Source organism: Trachurus japonicus, chromosome 7, assembly GCF_045865225.1.
Source record: "Trachurus japonicus isolate A0001 chromosome 7, Traja_1.0".
NCBI classification, from domain to species: Eukaryota; Metazoa; Chordata; class Actinopteri; order Carangiformes; family Carangidae; genus Trachurus; species Trachurus japonicus.
Genome location: NC_140913.1, coordinates 11,155,967 through 11,173,872, shown reverse-complemented (window position 1 = coordinate 11,173,872; position 17,906 = coordinate 11,155,967). Strand labels below are relative to the sequence as shown.

Genomic DNA, 17,906 nt, shown 5'->3' with positions numbered 1-17,906 from the left:
GTCAATGAGCTTTTATTAGCAGGTTAAACCACATTTTTTACTGTTATTTTCTCATTTAATTGCAATTCGGTTGTATTTTCCAACTCTGCAGTAATGTTCAACAAGTCTTGACATTGAAAGATGTCGTGTAAAGTTGACATTGCCCATACAGGGTTAAACAGCGTAAAAACTTTGTCACAGACAGAAACATGCAACACATGCCTCATGTGTTGGCTCACAAACAAGATATTGCAGAGTTTCGCTGAACTCGTGCTGCAGCCCTCAAGTCAAGCACAATATTGGATTCTCTTCATTTTTCCTCCTCAGGCGCTGCTTCCTATGAGGCGTTAACAAGATTTTCTAATTACTTGCCTGAAACACAGTAGAGATACCAATACTTTGTAGTTGACAGGATAGAAATAAAATGGCACAAAGGACAAACAATGCTTCACATGTGCAGCCAAAGCCATTAAGGAAAACACAAAAAACATCACTCTTAACTCCAAGAGAAGCATTGTTTAGAGCTGATAAAAGCATCTTCCTTATCAGTCTCGGAGCTTTGCCAGTGGCTTTTGTAGTTGCTGGGGTTTTTTTGTGTTTTTTTTTGCATGTGTGCGTGTTTTGTCTTTCCCATTTTCCACTTTCTCCTCTCTTTCATTTCTCTCCCCCTCTCTCTCTTTCTCTGCCTTGGTAAGCTGGTCTGCATGGTCCAGAAGTCTGAAGCCTCTGTGTTCCGTCCGCCTCTGCCTTCGCAGCCGGAGATTAAAAATAATGGGCTGCACCATTAATTAAGCAACTAATCTTACTGTTTATGTTTTGTCATATTTACTGCTCACAGATGCGTAGAGAACTCCCCCAAAAAATGACTGCTCCCACACACACACGTTAAATAGCTTTCACAATCACACACATTAACAATAACAACACCGTGCGCGGCTCGAGAAGCTGTCAGAGAGGCTGCTTTACTTCAGTCCAGTTGAAAAGCCAATGCCTCCTCCTCCGTCTCAATTCTTATTTATTTATTTTTGTAAGCGGCTAAGTTAATATTGTTGATTTAAGACCTCACCTTCAATTTGGTGTAGCATGTAGACAGAGCTTTAGCTTTTGCCGCGCCTGAACCAATTTTCTGCTTCAAGCGCCTTTAATAAACCACGCAGCGCTATCAGGAGGCTCCGGCTTCCCTGATGAAGGCCATTTATTTCAAATTAAAGGAGAGTTCCTTATCTTCGGCTGCCTCAAACGGACAGAGAGATAAAGTTGGCGCGCTTTGGTGTCGTCCCCTCTATGTTGTTAATGTAATGAGAGAAACGGAAGGACCGCGTGAGGGAAAAGTGAGACAGGAGACAGAAAAAGTGGAAGAAAACAGATTAAACAGGAAAGATAAACCAATGGAGGTGGTGTGGGGAATGGAGTAATCTGATTGGTTGTCGGTCCTCTTTTTAAAATGGGCTTGCGAGAAAACACCAGTGGATGTTTCATTCTTCTTCTTTCATCTTTTTTTTTTATCTCGCTTCCTTCCTTTAAACGTTTCCCTCTCTGTTTCTTTTCCTTTTCTTATTTAACCTCCATCAGCTTTTCTCAGATAAACTCTGTCTTTGCCTCCATGATATTGTTGCTGATGATAAAGTGTGTGTTTTCCTCTGTGGATATTGGTATCCTGTAATTGAAATGCTGGGGTCAGCTCTCCCCTGTAAATCAAAGCCAAAAAAGAGCCTTTAATTTGGCTTTCAATTAAATCTAGTGTTAAACGCTGCTCACAGAGAAAGGGGTGTGTGCGCTGGGCCACCGTTCGGAGGAGACTGATGTTTCGGCATGTAGGGAGGTGTCTGTGTGTATGGCACGCTTATACTGTACCACAAAGTTAGTGTGTATCCGTGTGTGTGTGTACAGCATGAGCCTTTTTCTACCTGCGTGGGTGTACATAACTTGCTTGTCTCTGCTTCAATCAGTCAGAATCCATTACAGAGAGGCGCCCAGGCATCAAGCCTGTCATAGTTAACAATCACACAGATAGACAGGCAAAGACCAATTATAATACAGCCCACATATCAAATTAAGCATGGCTAATTCAGTCTCTCAAAGCACACTTTTCTGCTGTATTTGATCAGAATGATCCTACCCACTCAATTAAATGTAATTTAGCAGTAATTGCATGATTTGCAATGTAGCACGTACTGTGCACACCACAGGTTGTCAAACAGGTTGCAGTGGGTGTAAATGTTAATTGTTTTTCATCTTTGTCTTGCCTCATTTAACCAGACCTCTTTTTATTCTTTCTTACACTTTGGTGTGTTCGTTTTAGTCAAAAAACAAAAACAAGATTTGAATCTGTTTTTTTGTACATTTTTATTCATAGTTATTTTCTTGCAAGGATTCTGAGGGCACAGCTGTGGGCATCTTCGTTGTATACAGTCACTATGGTTACATGTCATCTTTACCAGAAAATGCAGCTTATCTGTACACATTTACTGCACACCGACGCTGTCAAGTAAATCCAGTTATCCACATGTGCACCTAGCTCAGGTCATATTTCTTTACTAAACCATTACATGATCTCATAGTCTTCCAGCTGTTTGGTTGCTCCCATGGTCATCTCAGTGGATTGTAGGTGAATTTATTTACTTTAAATGAAGTTTTCTTTTTCTTTTTTTTTGGTTTAAGTCATGGACCATTTTGTCAGAAAATATTTTTTTTCATGATGATGGTTTTTATTGATGAAATTAACAGTCAATCACATCATTGAATAAATTATTTTCTTTCAGCCACTTTGGGGACAGCTGAAACAAGCTGAGAGCCTGATTTATTATGTCATCACAAAGTTCATATGGTGAGCTTACTGTAGTAGCAAACCACTGTGTATCTGTACACCCAGCTTTTAAAGAGCAACGTTGTAATTCACTTAGAGCCTATTTTCTGCCAATCTGGCGAATGTTCTTCGACTATTCACACTCATTTATCCCTTTAACTCTGTTTCTGCTCCTCACCAACTCCTGGGGGAAATATGTGGCTGATGCTCTGTAGACCTGAAGGCACACTGCAGAGTTTAGTGATAATTTCCAGAGAGGGTCATGTGATACATTGTATTGCATAGACAAACATAGATTCTGACTTTAAATAGAGGCTTTAATTTTGTGTACCTTTATGGAATCTGCAATAGTTTCTATTTGTCTATTATACTTATTATTTTTTGTCAGGATTTTTATTCATTCCTCTGTTATGACTTATAAATCCTCTCCAAAAACAAACCACATTTATTTGTGAAACTTTGATCTACAGTGGATGTGAAAATCTAACAGTCTGATCCAATATGGAACTTAACTGCTGGTGCATGTCAAGTTTTTTTTTTTTTTTTTTTAAGTGATCTTACTTTTTGTTCTGTTCACATCATTTTACTGAAAGCTCAGATTTACACTGTCAGTGATCAAGTGGGGAAAAAACACTTACTATTTTCTTTCTCTCCATTCCTAATCCCATCTGTCTGTACCTTTGTGTCTGCAGGGCTCGTAATACAGATCCAGTCTGTGCAGGCCTTCAGTCTCAGATTTTATCCTGCTACAGGGAGAACGGAGACCAGACCCTCAGGTGTTCAGACTTCGCCAAAGCATACATGCAGTGTATCAGCGCTGCAAAGAAGGTAAGAGTGTTTTCACCCACACATTTGGTATAATCACTGAACATCCTCAGGTTGAATTAATCAGGAACAAAATCATAGAAATACATTGCAATTATTGTCAGAGATCCCACAAAATTGGAAGAAATAAATCTTGAGGATTAAGTCACGAGGATCAGTTTCTGAAACCAATCACTAGCACCTTTCTTGTTGTGACCATGTTCCTGCAAATTGACCATGACACAACCACTGACTGTTTGACATTTGCTTTGTGAGATGCCTGATTAAGATTCCTGAGACACTGGAGTTTAATGACTTCACTTTGAGTGTCGACAGGATGGAGGAGTAGCGACTTCCTACCAAAAGTAATAAAAACGTTGAAAATAATAATATCATATTGGACTTCTCCTCAAAGAGGCAATGCTTCAGGGAAGTTTGGGACATAACAATTCAGTCTGAGTGGTGGCTTTTGAAGTTCTCTAAGGAGAGACATGTTTTTATTTTCACAGCAGCTCTCTGTCTGATGTAAAAGAAAGAAATTCATTTTTTCTCATGTTCACAAGATTATTCTGGGAGAGTTGGAAGGAAAAAAAAAACATCTGATTGATAGGGTTTTGAGTGCTGTCACTTTAGGTTTTTACACAGGAAAAAAAGCCTTGTCATTAAAAACAGCTTTCAGAGTGAACGTCTGATGCAAAAGTGCGTAATCCAATTTCTTCAGCGCTAGCAAACTTGTTTTCCTACCAAGACTGGAAATGACACCTTTTCAAGGAAAACACAGTTTTTGGTTTGCTATAAAATAAGTCTTCAATCACAGTTCACCTCATCACTGCAACATTTCACCCTCAAGGTCATAATTTGAGGTCATTTTCAGAAGCCACTTCACTTAAAGTAATCAAAGAGAAGCAGACTGTAAGCAGTAAATGAGGGTGTAAAACCAAACATTAATTACATGTCTGATATTTTCTGAATATGATCACACTTACTGAAGCACGTAATAAATAATATGTGTGCTTTTTTAACTTTTTGAGTTAAAGAACACATTTTTGCAAAAATAGGTCTGTTAGTGGTTCACTTGATTTCAAGTAAACAAGATAGAGAGCATGGTCCAGTCAGACGCAGCAGGAACGTCTGCAGTCTCCTCATTAGATTCAAGGAGGGTGTGAGAGAGAAATGCTTGCACTGCAGACTGTGTTTGACTGTAAATAGGATTATGTAATATTAGGCCCTGTTTAGAGGCTTTTTTTAATGTTCATTTGCATGATGCTTCTGCATTTTTTAAGTTTGAAACCTGATCCTTGAACTCAGTGCTGCATCACAGCAAGAAGAGGACACACTGTACAGTATCTCTGGTGATGCTTTAGCTGTGAAGTACATCAGGATAGTGTCACAGTGCTTTTAGTTTTAGTAAATAACACGATAATGTTTACTGTTGAAAGTCAAGCCTGATTATACACTCAAGGGTAAATGGAGCACCAGAATCTACTAAGGAGGAGATTCACAAACTTGTATAGGCTACGTGCCCGAGCTGTGTGTACTCCTTGTGTACCATGTCAATATTTCTTACCCTCTGGTCCCAGCTCCGCTCATATTTTGGGACTTTTACTGTATGTAATCCTTGTTCCCTTTTCTCACAGCAGCAGGCCTTTTACCCATGTTACCCATGTGGCTGCTGCACAGTTTATTTTCCCTGGAAATCAGTTTGAATGTACAAATGCCAGTTAGATGTTAATCTGCATGAGAGATAAAGAAAAATACATATAAAGATATTCAAATACATAGAAAAAGTTTATATCTGGTTCGGTCATATAGTACAGTAGTATTTTAGTAACGCCTTGTTTTCAGTTTCAGTCTTTTACATGCTCAACACTCTATCTTACTGTTTCTAATTAAACACCCTCAAGTGTTTCAGTGGGCAGAAACACTTAATTTCTTAACAGGGCCTTTACTGCTGTCCTGCCCTTGAACATATTGACTGGTGTCTGATTGCTGGAGTTTCTGTTGTTTGCATGCAGTTCAGATCTGCAAGTTTCTATCGCTTAGCAGTTAGGGATGACTTGCTGCTTTTTCGGTTGGAAGAGTTAAGAGTTAATTCCTCTACCTCTTGTAGTAAAAATAATACATGAAAGTTTCTTTTCTGTAATGGAAGGGAGGGAGGCTCAGTGTATTGGAGGCACTCCTCTCCTTCCTGAGCTACTGGGAAACTAGGGCATACACAGTGCAGTCATGAACCAGGTTTATACCCAGTGTTTTTATAGACAAAGTCTCTTCATCTAAATCTAATGGGATGAGTTAGCAGTACTGCAGGCTGTAAACACCTTGGTAACTGAACTTGTTTGCACCGGAAACGTCAACTGAGCATCGATAAACTGGGCTGAGAAGAAGTGAATTATGATCAGTCAGTCAATCAATTACTGTAGTCATTCAGTCAGTCAGAGACATCACAGATTAAAGGGCCATGATCAGTTGGTTTCCACTTTTATTTCTTATTTACACTCAATTTGAATTATTTACCAAACAGCATTGTTTTATGTTTTTTTCTACATCATATCAGTTCCATAAACAAAGCTGCCAATTACAGTATATGAACTGAGTTTTTGGTGATGATAGTTTCACGCAGAGATAAAAAATTGAGTTAATATGGTTTTGCCTTTATAGTTGTCTTTGTCTCTGAGCAGTCAACAGAGGTTATAAACTATGCATCTACTGAGTCAAGAGATCTCTTCTTTTTCTCTACGGCACTTCTTTTTTTTTTGTATTTCATCTGCAATGAAGACCAGACAAGAACCTCTACTTATGCATGCACTCAGTAAAATCCAGCCTTTGTACTGTACTTTTCAGCATTCCTCATTCCTCAGTTGGACCTGCTGCTGTATTATTCAGAAGCAAAGGCAAGTTCCTCAAGTATGTGCATCTCTGCAGCAGTTTTAAGTTACAAATTCACTGAAAGTTAGAGAGAAAATTGCGAGGAGGAGGAGGAGGGAGAGAGGAAGTTGGAGGGCAAAAAACTGGAAGCATGCACTTCCAAACTTTGTACAGTACAAGCATCTGAAGGTGTAGCTGCTCATCATGTACCCAAACAACGTATTACTCTGCCTCATGCTGGTCTCCGCTCACATCTCTGCAGCGTTGCTCAGGGGCACTGAGGCTTCCCCTGGCATACAGTAATACAGCATGTGATAATCAGTCTGCTGAAACGTGATTCCTCTGCTCTTGTACTAATGTAATGTGTGCGTGACTGCCCGTACGTGTGTGCACTGTCAATGGCATCTAAACCTTTGTATCTGCCTTGTCCGCACACAAACCTGCATTTCTATACACACAGTTGACGCTATGTTTACAGCCTTGTATTTCTGCACTTATGAGAACCAAATGTCCTTACAAGGCTGAGCAGTGTGTGTGTGTGTGTGTGTGTGTGTGTGTGTGAGTGTGAGAGTGTGAAAATGTCTTTCTCATATTAGCTGGGGTGAGATAACGAGGAGTGAAGTGAAGACCCTTTGAAGACGGTCTTTAAAAGAGCACGGCAGATCATGCACTGTGTGTGTGTGTGTGTGTGTGTGTGTGTGTGTGTGTGTGTGCACATGTGTGTGTTTTTGTGTGTTGTGTGTCTGTGTTTGTGTGGTGTGTGAATAGCTTTCTACATTGCAGTCTGCTTTAACCTACACATCAAGGTCTTTCTTCTTGATTGGCCCCCGAGGCATCTCCCTGACTTTCACCCCATCAATTTTAAAGTTTATAAAGTTCTTCCTCCATTTTCTGTCTTTAAAAGCTGTCACAGTTAGTTTGGTTATTACTGATAACTTTTTTTTTCCTGTTGAGTGGAAGCAGCAAAAGCTGTACAAAAAAAAAAAAAAAGAAGCTGTTAACAAGCGCAAGATGCTGTATTTTGTTGACAGTGAAAAGCATTGCAAGCGTGTTGAACTTTTAAAGACAAAGTAACAACCCCTATAGACAGAACTAGCATTAGGTGATCAATACTAATTAGTACAGTAGCACCATGTGTGTGTGTTTTCTGCCCCCATCAAACTTGTTTTTAATGCAATTGTCACAATCCATTGATTGAACTATAAATATGTGAAGACATAAATATCAATATCAGCAGCTCAGTTTCCAATTTAGCAGCTAAGGTCAATAATGCTGTAGACTCACAGGCAGACACAGAAAGCTGCTGCTGAGCTCTGACAGGTCGACGTGATGAATCTGGAAAAATGATGTGAAATGCTTAGATTTAATTGGGAGGTTTTGTTCACTGCTAACAATCCAGTGCTAATAACTGCAGTTCCTCGAATGACCACTGGAGTGTGGCTTCAACAGTGAGTCTATCCCAAGGGGGCAGTTGTCGGTCTGAGAAGTGAAGCTCACTTCCGCGTTCAAAAAACTGCAATCCCCCCGGCTTCCTCTGGGGGCTGGTGTCAGAAAGCAGCATTCTCCATAGACCCCCATGTCAAAATCGCCGACTTTACATTCTCAATAAACATGTTAAAAGTCTGGTGTCAGCACGTTTTTTTTTCTCAATCGATAGTTTCTACCCCCGCACACACTCTGAGGGGGGTGAATTTTTTTTTAACTCTACTGTTTTACTGGTATTAGGTTAAAATTCTGGCCAATTAGAGCGCGGAAACGTTGAGTGACAGGTCCGAGCAGCTTTTTACAGTCTATGGTCTATCCCCACTGACTCTCATGTTAAAATGTCCAACTTTACAGCAGAAATACACGTTTACAGCCTGGTACACATTTTCTTTTTAATTCAACATTTATTTTGCTCCATCTTATGTTTGGATTTTATTGAGGTTTCAAGCCCCGGTACGGAGCTTTTAACTGGATACGCAAAAGTCTCTGGTTTCTGCTGATGTGTCTCTGTTACCTACAACAGCAAATGAGCCCATCAGTGTAAAGATACGCTATTTCTAAGTAGTCTAATTCTATACCTCTGGAAGGAATGGTTGGGTCGGACCACTGACGAAACGATACGAATAGATACATTACACTGCTAAAAAAAAAAAAAAAAAGCTCCCGTCTTCTTTCAGATGTTTCCAAAACAAATTTACACGCGCCGGCCAGACAAACATCTTTATGACAGTGGGAAATGTAGTCTTCATTCCGCCGCTTTCGTCCACAGGGGTCGCCAAAATCAACACTAAATGAAAAGTCTGTACAAGGGCTTTAAAGTTATTCATAACTGAGGGTGTGGCTGTTTTGACTGGCAGGCGGGTGAGTGTACACTTGCCATAAACTACTTCACAAACAACAACAAAAACGATCTTTACCGATTTCTGTAATAGTGAGAGTTTGTGGTAGAGTCAGGTATTGCATCTACATTTACAGTCTATGGGTCCCCCACAGCAAAGATGGTGTAAAATGAGGACACCAGCTTTTAGCATAGCAAATGAGAGTAAAATGTGATTTTTGTCTTTTTTGTTTTAAGTTTTAATTTTGTTCCAGAATTCAGATTGATTGAGCACAGCTGATAAAATATTCCATTAACATTTGTCATTTAAGCAGATGCTGACAAAACTGATCCTTCACTTCACTTTATTAAATGTAAGGAAATATGAATTTCCGTTTTACTTTGACCTCGGAAAAATGAGAGCGCATACTGTATCATCACAACCTAAGATGTAGTTAAAATTTTAGCCTTAGACTTTAACCTCTCTTTGAATGTACAGACAGTTGATTTTAATTAACAGTATTTTGAGCTATCAGTAATTATCTGTCCATGAATAATTGGTTCCATTTCTAATAATGTTCACTTTATCAATCTTTGAAGTAACACCATACATGTTGCTTCACACTCTTTATCAGCTTTTTCTTTCTACCTTGTATAAAATAGTCTACAGGAGAACTCTGGCACGGTTTATTTTCATATTAAATTATTTAGAATGTAAATGTTTGAGCCCAACAAACTGAGTGGAAATGATAGTGTGATATTTCTACCGTGTCCACTTAATAAACCAAAAATATTGTTTGTTTCAGTGGTGTGAAACGCATATTAAACAAGTGCCATGACTCTGGGGAAAAGTTGTTATTTCTGTTTTTGTTTTACTTGTAAGAAGAACAGCTGATGAGAGATGTGCTCACTGTTGTGAACGTAAGTTTTATTCTGTTTTTTAAACTTTCGGATCAAGCAAGGCATGCTGCTGTTACTTTGGTTCACGCTGTCAAAAATGAAATGACAACAGACTTTTTAATGGGTGAAAGACGACTTTAACTGGGACCGAATCTCTGTCCGGTGCTTGTTTTGTCTTTCCAGCGTCACAGATGCAGCTGTGATGTGTTTTGATCAGTTTCACAGCAGGTCAGCGGACAGGCCTGCATGTCACGGCCGTCCTCCAGCTGGCCCACGCTACTGTCTCTGTGCGTGTGTGCGTGTTTGATGGCAAATGAGGGGGGGGCCCCACAGAGCCTGCAGAGGCAGAGCAGACGACCTCGTCATTATTCTCTGGGAGGCTGAGCCTGACGCACCACATGGAAGACATACACACTGTCCGGTGGGGAATGTGTAGTCATTTATCTGCGCCCTCAGATGCAGATACATACACAACACGTGTGTGCTTGTGCGCGTGCATGTGTGTGTGTGCGCGCCTGGTAGGGTTTACAAGTTATTTAGGGCCAGTCTCAGACACAGCCTGGCTCTGATGCTGATGCCGGCCTCAGCTCACAGTGGAGAGTAGGAAAAGGAGACGGACTGAAAAACAAGAGGCAGTGCAAAAGATGTACAAGAGAAACTTAGCAAAGAAAATCTGTTCAGAGAAGTACAGAACAGGCTAAGAGTGAAAATACCCCAATGGAGAGGAAAAAAAGAGCAGGTGAAGGATATAGGGGTGAAAACAGAGAGAGTTTTGGGAAAACACAGAGCGATGACTGGTCCAATCACAGATATATGTGAAACTACAGCAAGGTTGGGATCTGGTCGGCTGCAAGTTGAGACCTCTGAATCTTTAAATGCTGTTATTTTCCCCTTCAGCAAGGCCAACTACTGAGGCGTACACACACTCACATGTATATATCCAGAGCCCTGCTAGTACAGACATCGTAGGCTTTGGGTTTAATACCAAGGGAGCTACCCCTAAAGTTAAAAGCTGCCTGTCAGACTGGAAAGAAAGAGAGAGAGGGCGAAACAGGACCAGAGAGAGAAGGAGGTAGAATCAGAGTGAAAAAAAAAAAAAAAGTTTAGAGAGTGGTGAGAGGCAGCAGAGTGATTGAGAAAGAGATTTGGAAGCACTTCTCCTTCTGTGTGCCTGGACATTTTTTCTGTGATACATGTAGCCAGCTCCTCTATCCACTTTTTTATTGTCATGCTGTCATTGTGTGCGTTTACAGTTATTGGTTATATTGTCATCATCTCCATCCTGTGAGGCAGCGTCACTTTAAGAGAGGAGAGAGCAGGTAGCCCACTGATTGTGTTGTCTTAAAAGCAACAATGTTTTTAACACTACAATGTGTTTCTCAGTGCTGTGGATATAGTGGATATATGACTCCTTGCTGGTTTGATGTTGATTCAATGTCGTTTTCTCATTCAATTCATTGTAATTCATTTTCTTTTATAGCAGCACGCCAACCTGTAAACTAATCACCTGACAACAAAACTAACAGTAATGCCTTTTGATAAGTGTGATTGAAACGGACGGAAGAGTGACGCAGGATTTATTTCTGTTTGCTACTTCAAAGCTTATGCAAGGTTAGCTGTGTGAGTAAACCTACAGGACAGAGCTGACAGATGGGATTTTATTACTGAACCTAACCCCAAACATAACTCTGTTTAAATCTTTTAGATGATAATGGGTGTGTGCACGTCAGCTGTTGGAGTGGGGTGGTTATCAGGTTATCAGGCATAATATATAGTTACATTTACATGACAAAACATCATTAAGCAGAACATTCCCACCTCCAAAAAGTCAAAGAGTCTGTCTAAACTGTCACTTTTGTATCATACATATGATATATGAATGTTGCATATATGTATATTTTATGACAGACCATCCTTTAATCTATATTTGTCTTCCAGTAAAGGCACAAACAAAAGGTCTACTAGATTTTCCTTTGTTGTGCTCAATAGACAATGACAGTGACATCCTGCTTTGCAATACTGTGAAATCATCCTTGACGATTGACATCAAGGGTAATTGTTGGCAACCAAGATACAGGAGAGAAAAACATGTCTGTTAGCACAGCAGCCTGAATAACTCAACAGTCCAATAGAGGACTCGGATATGACGGATATGAAGAGACAAGTAGACTGAATGCAGCTCACAACACGTCTCCTGCAGATGCACATAGACAACTAAACTGCAACAGCAAATAGGAAACATGCTGGCAGGCAACACATTTTTAAATGAATGAAACCTCAGATTCAGCAACACTGGATCAGAGGTGGTTGGAGTGGATGGCGGGGGTATAAAGCACATGACTATACGTAAAATATTGAGTCTAATGTCAATTTTATGTGTATTGAATAGACTGAGGTCTGATCTCAAGAAGTATAGTAGTAGTTCAATAACTTCAAAATCTTAGAAACGTCCCACATCCCCCCCTCTGACCCCACATCTATATACAGTAGTGGCCAAATAATGCCCTTTTTTATGATTTTAAAGATCATTTCATTTTAAAAAGATAGTTTATTCCCTTATTTTATTATTTGTGTGGGTCCAGCAGCACGGCCCAACAGAGAACCCAGCACTGATGGATATTTTAATGGAGGAGAAATGTGTTTCCTGTGAACATTTTAATGATTGATTCAGTAACAACATATTTGCCACTTCCCAGATATGTAAGCTAACAACGAATCCTCATTACATTAACGCAATTACACAATTTACAGTTGCCATTCATAATGTATTTTGGAGACAAGGTTGCAGCTTGTGTACTGTTTTCCATTTTGAGGATTATGATTAAATTAGATGTGTATTTTGTAGTTTTGCCTCCTCTGTGGCTGTCCAAGTTGTTGAACTCCACAGTTCCTGACAGCCATGGCTAGTTGCAGCAGGGCGTAGGAGGACTTGCTCATGACTTGTCAGAATTGTCAGCTATCATACTGTAAGACATTCTCTAAAATTAGCTGGTGCATTAAGACTGAATGCCCCTCTCCTGCAGGAAACAAGTCATTAATTTACGGCTTACAACTAAATCCTCCCTTGATGCATAGCTCATTTTAGATTGTTAGATTGTTGTGTTGTTGATATTCATGCCATCCTGCAGAGCTACAGTACAGGCAGGTGAAAAAAGCAGGTAGGGGGTTTGAGTGATGGCAAATGGTTGCTACTGTTTACACGTGAATCCCCCACATTTTTAAAATATACCCAACTTTGTTATCTAAGATATAAATGTCTGATTAAACGCATGCTTCTGCCCAGCACTTATGAGCTACCAGCACCAAACCAATATGACAGGCCTGTATTGTGAGGCTGGTAATGTTCACTTTTTTGTGTCAGAGAGGTGTTGTTGATGTAGCGCACAGGATCATAGTGAGAGGTGTTTGCTATAATCTGCCCCCCTTATTTATGTAAATGGGAGGGTGAGCAGAACATTTGAGCAGGGGAGCATTGCTGTTAATGCAAGGGGAGTGTTTGTGCACCCAGAGAGTGACGGTTTAGCATTTTGTAGGAGCACCATTGAGAATTGAAATGGCCCAGCTTCATTGTGCAGGAGCCTGTGTGCTGTTTCTGAGGCAGGCTTTGTGTACGAATGCGAGTCCCTGCGGATATCACACCTGAAGATAAGGGAAAATAGAAAATAGTTTCATCAAGTTTTGATAAGTCCATTTGCAAAGAAAAACCCTATTGACAATACTGATATACTGATAATAAATCAGTATCTGTTGCCTATCTGAGCACACACTGACTTTCGCAAAGCCAGTGAATCACAGCAGTATAAAACCTAATATTGATTTCTTTTTTTTTTTCTTTTACCTTCAGTCTTATTCTTGATTGAACAGGAGTCATGCCGGTACAGAGATCACAGCAGCTCAGCTACTCTGTATGTAATATAGACAAACACTGAGGAAAAATACAAAGAGAAGGCTGAGGACAAAGAATAGTATTGAAGAATAATAATAAAAAAAAACATGTGGTAGGTACATACAGATGTAGAGAGTCTTAGATAAGGGTGGTTGACGTGAAAGACCAATGAGAAATAAATGGGAAGGCCTTGAGAAACGTTGTACACTAACAAACAAAACAGAAATATTGAAAGGACGAAGAGGAGGAGAGTGTTAAAGTGTGGCAAGAGAGCACAGTGAAAAGAAGAGGCACATGTAGGTCTGAAGTGAAAGTTGAGATTAAATGTTAAGAGCCAGGAGCTGTAGATTGCTTTAAGAGACAAATACTCAAAGAGACTTTCTCCATATGGAGTATGAAAGAGAAAAAGATTAGTAAGAGTGGTAGAGTGGAGATGAACTTTGTGATGAGGCTTTAGGGCAAAGACGAGCGCTAGGGGCGGCAGGTCTCGGGCGCACGGACCGCGTGGGCGTCTCTAAGTGCACCTGCTATTTTTGCTCGTGTAGGTGCAGCGGTGCAAAGTGCTATTAGGGCTGGATGAGGTGCAACACAAATCAGAGGATGCAATGATTTAATAAATTCACTCTTGGCCAGTCACATCACAGTCTCATCCTTTGGAAACAGCCATCACAGTCACTGTTATGCACAACAACAACTGTTTAACAAATGGAGAGTGGTTTCTCCAGGTGTTAATAGTGCACCGCATCACTTTGACTGTTTTTTTGTTTTGTTTCAGTTGTATTTCTCACCACAAAGGATGCACTGTAATGCATTTTATACATATCAGCCCTGATGTACTGCAACTTAAAGGGATATGCCAACATTTTTTTTCATGTCTTGCCTCACTCCCGAGTCCATGACAAGCAGATAGACACCATCCTTTCGACTGTGCGTGCAGTAACAAGGGAGATAGAGCCCGTATCGCCTGTAATTAGCTTAGCTCAAATGCTGGAAGTGTATAGGTAGTGTTAGCCTGCCTCCTATCCGAGCCGAAATCAGCAGTCAGAAGCTGATTTCATTTTAGCTCTAAACTCTGTAAATATATCACTTTATCAACATTTCAAACATTTTTAGGCGAGAAGGTAGCCATTTAAATCAGCAGTGTGTCATTAATTTGTCTAAATACCAGCTGTTTACAATTTAGTTTGGATGAATTCGGCGCTACTCAAGCTAGCCGTTGTGACCAACGCACTTCTCGTTACTTCCGGTTACCCGTTGCTCTTTACATACAGAAAACCATGGCGATAGAATTTGTGCTTTTACTTTGAAATAGCTCGATGTAGCTAGCTTGAACCAAAATAAACCATCTTTGCTTGAACCCTCCGTTTTGACCGATCTCGTCCCGTTACTGGCATTTGATCGCTCAAGATGCCTTACCGGAGAGTTTTGTCAGCTCTGAGACGAAGATCGGTCCGTTTAGAGTTGCTGAAGAGTGTCTCTGATGAGTTTAGGTGGAGGCAGGCTAACACTACCTATACACTTCCAGCGTTTGAGCTAAGCTAATTACGGGCGATACGGGCCCGCCCTTGTTACTGCACACACAGTCGAAAGGATGGTACAGTACTGTATCTGCTTGTCATGGACTCGGAAGTGAGGCAAGACACGTTAAAAAAAAAAATGTTGGCGTATTCCTTTAAGAAAACTCCACATTGGCCTCATTCCTGTGCATAACTATGTATTGTGTTGTTCAAATTCTTAATCTTTGCAATCTGTTGTGAGAAACTGAAGAAGAGAGAGCGGAGTATAAAGAAAATATACAGAGTCAAGGTCAGAAAAAGTAAGCAAGAAAAGCATGATGGCAAACACTAAGCAACTGAAGAAGCAAGGAGAGGAAATAATGAAGAGGAGGTGGACAGCTGCAGAACAGAGGTGGAGGCAGACGAGGGATGATGGGAGATGGGGGAACGGAGCATTTCGGACAGATAAGGGCGAGGAGAGAAACCAGGAGGAGGCACGAGTCAGGAAGGGAGAAAGAGGAGAGTATGAAGAGGTAAAAAGCGAGAATGGAGATACGGGCAGCCGGCGTAAGGAGAGGAGTAGTTGTGAAAGAAGAGCAGGAGATGGACAGAGGATGAAAAGATGTAGAGAGAGAGGGAGAAGAGGAGATGGCGGGCCCCTCAGCAGTCAACACTAATGAAGAAGAATGAGGATCCTCAGCTGCTTGCTGGACCTGCTACTGACCTCACACACACACACACACACACACACACATCCAGAAAGTTTCACACACCTACACTTGAATATGCACTCCTCAAGTTATGACAAAAAAATTCATGAAGCGAACATGTAGCTGATTCACCTCATTCTTATACGTGAATAAATATTAAGTGTGTTGTAGCTTTCTTTAAATTCTCAATCTTTATATCTGTTCTGAGATGTTTCTGTCAGATTAAAATCTCAGACACTGGAGTTCCACACCGAGCATCTAAGTTAGTGTCGGTTGCTTGCAGCGTTTTTTATGTATGCACTATCCTCTTTCAAAATGCAGAACTTTTCTACAAAGTTGCTGTGCCATAGAGCAGATAGCACTGTCTTATCCTTAGACACTATCCTGTGACTCCGCACATGAAGTGAGTGAGTTTGTGCCCACTAGAGAAAACAAGAATAAAGCTCATAGGTACACAAAGAAAGACAAATCTAAGATATTAACAAATGTTCAGTGGTTGTCTTTCACAGTTTTTGCAAAGGTGCTGAATTTATTTTAAAAGGTGACATTCATTTGGAGCACTTTTTTTTGTCAGATTCCTGTTTCTCTTCTCTCAGTTGAAGGTCTGTTTGTGCCTCATTAGCTGTGACTGCCTACAGACAAGAAAAAATAAAGCCTGAAGGAATCCTTGAACAGTTTTTCCTCCCCAGCTCACAGTTTTGAACAAATGTTAATAAAGACTCACGAGAACATAGCACGCACCGAGCAATGAGGAAGGTCTGTTGACCAGAAGTTTTCCTTTCCCTCTGCTTTTATTTCTGCTGTTGCAGCTCACCAAAGAAGGTGTCTGTTAACTGGCACCTGTGCGTATGTATGTAGGTACGAATGTGGATGAGTCTGTATTGTTGAGTTTGTATTGTTGTGTTGTTGTTGATGAGCTTGTATTGTTCTTGGTGGACTGCCGAACAGAATTGCCCTCTGGGATTAATAAAGTTGATCAAATCAAATCAAATCAAATCAAATCAAAACCTACCTCTGTTTGACTGTTTTATTTGTGTACATATATATAGAATATATATGATTAGCGTTTTTTTTTTTTTACAGTTGCTGGAAATCTAATCTCAGTCAAATTACTTGTAAAGAATCCAGAGCGGCATTCAGCCACATTGAATCACATGACACCAGGCCCGCACACGTGGACAAAAGAAGTAGCCCACATACTTTAGACAGGTGTTGTGATCCCAGGGTAAAGCTGCTGCCAATCTGGAGCTTTGACACAGGCAGGAAATAGCTCAGTGGTGTGGACTAATATGCCAACATGCGTCAACATGCCAACAGTGTGACTGCAGGGCAGCGCCTTGACTTAGAGGTTAAGACACTGACTAAACACTGAAGCCTCCTTTGGGATCCTGCTGTGTTACAGCTTCCCTGTCATCTCTCCATCTCCATCTCTACAGTTTTTTCATTCATGGATGAAAACGGCAAAAACTGTAAGAGAGATAAAAAGAAGACAATAAATGTAGTAGGCGTCATTCTTCAAAAATCCAGGTTCAAACAAATGAGTAATTTATCTTTTTTTTTTTTTTTTTAATCTATTTGGAGGCTTATTCTGAAATGTGCCAGCAGCTGGCGCTGTTTAAAAGGCAAAGGATGGTGATCCTAAATACTGATTTGATTTGTCTTAATTATAGACAAACCCATGACATTATTGTTGAAAGCTTCCTGACTTAAAGGGACTACGAGGAGTTTTGGTAAGCGAAGTGTTTTCACACTACATTTTCTATGAGCCTCCACGCGCACAGTGAAATTCTTGGACCGGCGCAAGACGGACGAAAGCATAAAGAATGTTTTGAAATGAAGAATGAAAGTTGGAGGTTTGAAGACGATCAGATACCGTCGTAGTTCTGACCATAAGCGGCCATTCGGCGGCGTTATTCCCATGACCCGCCGGACAGCGGGAAAGTAGGAAATGCTGGGCGAGCTGACCACTAAATAATAATAACAAAATAACGATAGACAAAACTATATATTTATCGAAGATGGACCCATTAACAAGTGTGGGTCTCTGTCCTCCCCCTCTCTTTCCTCTCAAACCCAATGTCAAGGCCATAAGCCCCTCCCACCTTGTGCCGTTTCTGTTGGAGGTATTTTCCAGTTTAAAGGGAGTAACCTTGCGGTA

At 40.5% G+C, this 17,906-nt stretch overlaps 1 protein-coding gene across 2 annotated transcripts in view; it reads left to right on the top strand.

Moving 5' to 3' along the window:
* The window catches only part of LOC146984217 (MICOS complex subunit mic25a-like), a 91,518-nt gene that overhangs the window by 56,404 nt on the left and 17,208 nt on the right, over positions 1-17,906 (top strand). For both annotated transcript variants that reach the window (XM_085781171.1, XM_085781170.1), the window contains one exon: positions 3,478-3,613. In XM_085781171.1, coding sequence (XP_085637297.1) covers positions 3,478-3,613 — 136 coding nt within the window. The remainder of the gene's footprint in view (positions 1-3,477; positions 3,614-17,906) is intronic.